The sequence below is a fragment of the Mustelus asterias genome, chromosome 2, assembly GCF_964213995.1.
Source record: "Mustelus asterias chromosome 2, sMusAst1.hap1.1, whole genome shotgun sequence".
Lineage (NCBI taxonomy): Eukaryota > Metazoa > Chordata > Chondrichthyes > Carcharhiniformes > Triakidae > Mustelus > Mustelus asterias.
The window spans coordinates 45,593,329-45,600,143 of record NC_135802.1 but is presented as its reverse complement, the minus strand read 5'-3'; the positions used below and the strand labels follow the sequence as shown (position 1 = coordinate 45,600,143).

At 39.3% G+C, this 6,815-nt stretch overlaps 1 protein-coding gene across 1 annotated transcript; it reads right to left on the bottom strand.

Annotated features, from left to right (window-relative positions):
• Positions 1-1,460: 1,460 nt before the first annotated feature.
• On the bottom strand, positions 1,461-6,566 carry skida1 (SKI/DACH domain containing 1). The gene has a single exon (XM_078234500.1). It carries the CDS (start codon positions 6,508-6,510, stop codon positions 4,051-4,053), a length of 2,460 nt encoding a protein of 819 aa, XP_078090626.1. The 5' UTR covers positions 6,511-6,566; the 3' UTR covers positions 1,461-4,050.
• Positions 6,567-6,815: the final 249 nt, after the last annotated feature.

The following is a 6,815-nucleotide window of genomic DNA, read 5'->3' as shown; positions in this document are numbered from 1 at the left end:
TTCACATCTAACAATGGGGATTCTCAACAATTAACAAGAAACAACATAATAAAGTCGTTTACAAAGAGCTGACTATTTACGATAAATTATCCAGTCTTTAGCAGAGCAGTGCGTAATTTCACACGCTTTGTAAGTAAACTGGGTTTCAGGGGACGCACACGCATTCTAGCTGTGCCCATCTCGTATTTTTAACCAAACTCCATCCACTGCATTCCGATGCTATCCGCATTAAATCAAAGTGTCTCATTGTGAGAGTTTTTTTTATTGCAGATCTAAACGTTTTTAATGTTTGCTGTCATAAAGTTCATCCTATTCAGACTCCCAAAGCAGCTTTTATTTTATCTGCCTAATCGTGACTTCAGAAACCCATTAGACGATTAAAAATGTGGATTTGAAACCTAAAGATGTAAAGTTTTTTTTTAATCGGCGTTATTAACTGTCGAATTTCATTAACTCCGATCAGGAGGAATGCTGATGCTTAGATTGCTGTGATTTAGTTTAATTTGCTTTATTTTGGGGATGCTTTTGGAACAGCAAGCCAGCAGCACAAAAGAAAACTGGACAACCCTGCTTAACAGCGAAATTAACATGTGAACTGCGGGAAAGAGAGGGCAAATTGCTAACCACACACAGATTCGCCATCTTTAATGGAGTTTAATTCCAGTTTATTCCTTAGCATGCTGCTGCTTAATATTGTGGAGAAAAAAATGTCAGAGGAGCGTATGTTATAAATCACACTAAAAGGAAGATCTGTTCCGCCTAAACTAATGAGGTAGTCACAAATTCAGTAAACACTAGTTCTAACTGAATAACAACAAAGACCTTGAGATCAGTGGAGCAATATGGCGGAAATTTTAAGCATTTCCTACAGGATATAAGAAGATATCTACTACTGTTGTTTTGTTTACTTCAACAGCTTGTTTGGGATAATCATCATCATTATTTGAACGCAGATTTATATACATATACATATCATTATGTGTGTGTGTATATGTATATATAAATCATTATGTGAAAGACAAAACCTTTACGTTAACGTATAATCCCTTCAACCAACCAGCTAAACAATGTAGCCCATTCATTATATTTGCCGTGGAACATAGGCATTTGCAGTTTCGCAGATCATACCAGTTTTAGTAACTATAAAATAAGTGGCACTGACCCTGAAAATGGTCTTTGTTTGCAAACACAGCTGTTGCAATCTTTACATTGCAAACTAAGGTATGCGCGGCGGAGAATTAAATACGAAGGATGGTGTGAGAGAAACCCAAGCATCTGGAGAGGCAAGCGGCCTTGTTTTGAAACTGTCAGTCCACTAAACCCCTATTGTGAGAGCCTCATGCAAAAATTTACCAGCCTTTTACTGCATTAATTTCAGGCCGCCTCAAAGTTAAAAAGAGCTAAAACAGAGGTGGGGACGTGTTAAAGCAGATCAAAAAATGCGTTAGCAGGGCAACATGAAAAAAAAACTTTTATAACGTAGAAGAGCACAGCAACAATGATTTTCACATTTTTGAAAGAAATCGAGATCACTCAATACAACCGTGTGAATTCAATGTTCATACAAGACTGTTGTTGTTTCAACACCAAAATGCATTCAACTACATCACCTATATGAATATACTTAAATCATTGTTTGACCTTCTGAACAACCCTTTACACACATAGAGATACCTGCTTTCATTAAATTATGACTGCTGGGTGAATAATTATTGAGTCTGCATGGAAAATAACACAAAGTGAAGTTCTTTTGGAGAAAGTAACATTTGTTGGATGGTCTTTCCATCATTAATTTTACAGTATTTCAAATGGTTTTTAATCAGTGCTTGACCAATGAGAACACCCTTTTTAAAACCAAGACTCTTAGGATAAATCATTGCAATATAGACTGCTAATAAGTCACATATGTCAACAATGGCAAAGTGCTCTACAGTTAGCAGCACATTAACTTAAATAAGCAATGTGTCATGCGTTTTTTGCTGGTTGAAAATTTCACCCATTTATGTACATGAATTAGGAATAAATTCGCTGTGGATTACAATAAAGTAAAAATAAAAGCTACTGTTTTACCCATTATTGTAAAACGTTTCTAAAAACATGTACATTAATGGTGCATGAGAAACATAGAGGATAGTATTGAAAGCTGAAATTACCCACTGTCTGGTTCGAATATCGAGTGACCTTGGGAGATATAACAAGGGACTAGTCTGTGGTGATAGGGGGATTCAAAGTGGTATCTACTGACACTGCTAACAGCACCGTTAGTTACTAGTGTACTTTTATTCTGCACGTTCTGATTCATCATTTATGTAACAATTCTATAAATATTTGACTGTAAGTCATGTACATAAAAAGATGTGCAGAAGATAGTGACAACAAAAGAGAACTTTCGTTTTATGTTTCTGTTATTCACGTGGTTGTTCTCTTTGTAATTCTGTTATATTGCCAGACCTGGTTATGCATCCTGGAAAGTAAATTTACCAACACCATTTACCACTTTCCATGCACCTAGACACTTAAGAGTGTGTGCAAAGCACGAATGTAACATATTTTTTAAATCATTCATTTCTGTGTATTTCCCTTTGATTCAGTTTCACAAAGTTTACAACATCTTTATTTTAAACAACCACACTTATCTTGCATATCTCAGAGAACTAAAACGCTCCCATTGTGTGCAAAATATTTAATTAACATACTGTTTGCCAATCCATGTAATTGTAATTCTTAAATTAAAATGCCAAGTGACTTTACCCCTTGCACTTCAAGCATTGTGTAAATAATAACATATTAGATTCTAAAAGAAACAAATGAGGTCCAGCTACATCTACATCATTTATGATTCTTTACAATGCAAGGCTAAATTATATAATATTAACAGTGCAAACACTAGATTTTGTGGAGTAAGCCCCCTGACTACAGTAAATAAAAGATGTCTCACCCAATTCACCCAATGCAGTTTGGATTTACGAGCTTCGATTTTTTGTGTAAATGTAAATATGGTTGAATGATTGTCATTTGCAGCATTCCTGGTATGTTTGACGAATCTTTACTATCAGCATCACACGCAGCATTAGTTTAGTTTCTGAGTCTTTGTAAGGCCTGAAAGCTGTAAGTTGCATGGTGGGCCATGTGCCTGTATTATTTCTTCATTGTCTTCAAGTTAAATGTTAAAACCTAATGGTCACCAAAATTAAAAATCCCTGACTGTTGATTGATTCTGCTTTGTATGCATTCCTTAATCAGTGATTTCTTTTGTTGCTTTTATCTTAGTTACTTGTGTGCAAGTCTGTATAAAGTTAGGTCAGATGAAAACACTTATGAAACATTAGCACTATAACTAGGGTTAATTTTGTAGCTATTCTCAGAGTTCCAATGGTGAGCATTTAAAGCAATTATTTTACGTTTAAGAACTAAAGACAACAAAGCTTTGAAATCAGTAACCTGCTTACGCTTATCTATCTAAGCACTAATGATATGGACTTTTTCAAGATAAAAGCTTATTTTATATAGAATGACGGCCATATTGACTTAGATTAAAGTACATTTTTTTCCTTTTTTAAGTTAAACACACATTCATACTTTGCCACGGATTCAATACAGCATAATCAATCACTCAGGCAAAACATCAAGTCATTTGCGATTTAAAACTGTAGTGCATAAATTTAATGGCTCATTTCTAACATTTCACTATGTCGACTTCTGACGTACAGTGTGCAGTAACCTTGTGGAGGTACTGACTATATAATTTGAACATTGATTTTTTTTTTATTTTATGCTTGAAAACAAGTGTAAAACAACCTCAAAGTGACATTAGTAGTTCAGAAAGTGTACGGTGGAATGCCTCGGTCAGTAGATAGCAGTGTTTGGTAAATCAAAAGAATAATCCACACGGAAAGGTTTTTAGGTCTTTAAAACAATATTCCAATATGAAAATTTGCTGTATGTCGAGACTTAATATCCGGTCATGGCTCATGGCAAAGAAAACAGGAAAGTAATTCTTTTAATATAAATTTGCACAAGCAGAAGTTTCCTTATCCAAAATATCTCTTTTCATAAGTTAAATCGTCTGAATTTATGGCTAGGCGGGAGAGGTATTACAGCACCACCCATCTGCCATTTCCACACGGGATGGGCCTTCTGAGGTGCTTCGGGATCCTTAGTAGAGTTCAGTGAATAAGCAGGGCACAAATCCCCATCGTTGCCAATAATTAGTGACGGTGGAGAGGGAAAATTTGCCATGAAATTAAATGGCCTTTTCACCGTGGATGCTACACCATTGGCTACTCGTTTACGTTTATTTGTACCAGCAAATTCTTCTAGTGTTCCTTCATGCACATCTGTTTTACCTGTAAGACGCGGATTCTCTGATTTCACAATTGTTTTGACTGACGAGTTTTGCAAAGTGTGCTGTTTCCCCAACACTAAAGTCCTGTAATTCCTTCTTATCCTTGCACCGTTTCGAAATTCGCAGTCCTCTAATACTGGAATGTTTAAAGTGCGTTGAAGGTCTTCGCTCCGTCTGCATGCGTTTTGGGACGTGGTTGCCTTTTCAGTGCACACATGGCTTTCTTTTGCTTTAGTCGAAAAACAGTCTCGTATTTTATTTTCCCTTAAAGTGGTGACTGCTCGCTTCGATACATTGCACGCGTACTTGAGTTTCTTCCTGGGCTGCTGAGTCACATATCCGTACTCTTCCTCGCAGCTATTTTCTTCTAGCTTCACTGTAATATTGTGCATAATTGCTTTGCCCATGTCTGTACCGTCACTCTGGATGCGGACGCCGGAGCCCTGACTGCTGTCCGAGTTTAAACTCTGGAAAGCTGAGGATAGTGCGATGAAATTGCCGATTTTCGATTCTTTTTCTGTGTTTACCGCTAAATGAGAATCCTTGTCTGCAGGCTCGGAAACTATTGTCACATTGTTTTCTTCCGCACAGTGTGATATAGATGCTCCAAGGCATTTCTTTGACTCTGTTAATGTTCTTTGTTGTGGAAACTCGGTGTTTCCCTTTGGGTTAGGTGCAGGGGCCCCTTCTTTAGCACAGCTACTCGCCGAGTCAGTCCTCTTCAGATAATGTGAGATTTCGGAATGTGGGAAGGCGAGCTCAGATATCCTGTCGTTGTTTATCTCGGCAAAGCAACTTCCATAGCCAGTTGAGCAGCACACGTTGTGTGCCTTAATAGTCCAGTTCTGCTCGTTTCTCTTAACAATAGTTGCGGACTTTAAATTACAATGGGAAGTTCGCCCTTCCAGGAGATCGCTACTGGCTGTTTCATACAATACATTGTTGCTTTTGGATTGGAACTGGTAGTGGAAACTCGGCTGTGTTAAGACCAGAGGTTTGCTGCAGATGCTGGAGAAACTGGTGCGCCTGAACCGTATGCTTTGAACCGAAACTTGGCTGGAGACGGAGCTGGAATCCGAGTCAGACGAGCTGTCTTCGTCACTGGCCGAGGTCACGTCGGAGGATTCGGACACCGAGTCCTCCTCCTCCTCGTCCGAAGAAGCCGAGTTGCTGGAACTGGACAAACTTGACCCAAAGTCCGAGTCGTTGTCTGCGCGACCCGAGAAGGAGCTCGACTCGGAGTCGCTGCTGCAGCTTTCCTGCGAGGGCCCCTGGTTACAATGCAATCCGCTGGCAACATGGAATTTGTTCAAGCGCTGATAGCCGCCTTTAGCCCTGCAAGATTTAGGAGTAGCTGCCGCCAGCAGGACTCGCTTGGCCGTGCCCGCACTCCCCAAATGTTTTTGAGTGATTTCACACGAACTCTTGCGCCTGAAGTAATACGTCAAACCAGTAGCGTTGGGCGACTTGGGATAATAGGCGATGGCGGATTGGTAAAACACGGGATGCCTGCAAATCATGCTCCGAAATAAGGAGTGGTTCGTGTGAAGTGCTACACAGTTGCTTGATATTTCAGCAGTTTCGTAGTTTTGGGGGATTTTGCAGTGTGACCGGATCATTTCAGTGTAACTGTGGCTGGTGAATTTGCTGTAGAACTGAGGTAGATTGGAGGCCGGTAGCGAGCTGCCGTCTCCTTGCCCTGCTCCTGCCCTGCTCATCCCAGCCAAGGGCTGGGGTTTCCCGTTCAAGCTCAACCAAACTTTGTTCTCTTTCAAAAAACTTGCGTAGCGATCGCCGGGGCTTTTCTCCTGGTTGAGTTCCGTTGATAGCAATGTTCTGTTTATTTTCCTCCTCTTGGTCTTAAGAACTCGTTCGGTTTTGCACGAAGTGTACAGGGCTTCCACGTCTTCCCGAGAGATGAGAGTGCATTTAGCTGCGTGAAAAGCAATAGAATTTATTGCCTTGAGCTTCCTCAATTCCTCCAAATCGCAGTGATGTTTCTTCACGTTGAGATGGTCCATCCTTTTGTGCACGGTCGTCCTGGGTATGTTTTTCAGCAAATTAGTGAATACTTGGGAAAGCGCAAACATTTGTTTCCCCTTAATGATAAGATAGCCAAGTCTCACGCCATCCACTTCTTCATAACCCGACTCCAAGTCTCCCATTTCGCCACCCAAATTATGTCCCACATTCGCTGGAAAAAGAACATCGACTGCAGAATTGGACATTCCTCATGGCATCCTGTTTGAAAACACATATAATTATTGTTTCCGATACAGCTGATTAAAGGAGGAAAAAAAACTTTGGGAAATATTTAATACATAACATATGGTACAAAAAAATATATATTTTTTTTAAAAACAGCATCGCGTGTTCTTTATCTGAAGCTTCATTTTCAAATTATGAGCATTGCTATACCTGCGATTTTTAATTTTTCCAAATACTCATGGATATACAGTATTGTATGAGA

What these genes read in the sequence shown, in the direction of transcription:
- skida1 (XM_078234500.1), bottom strand. Translation starts at nt 6,510, where the DNA reads ATGGGAGACTTGGAGTCGGGTTATGAAGAAGTGGATGGCGTGAGACTT.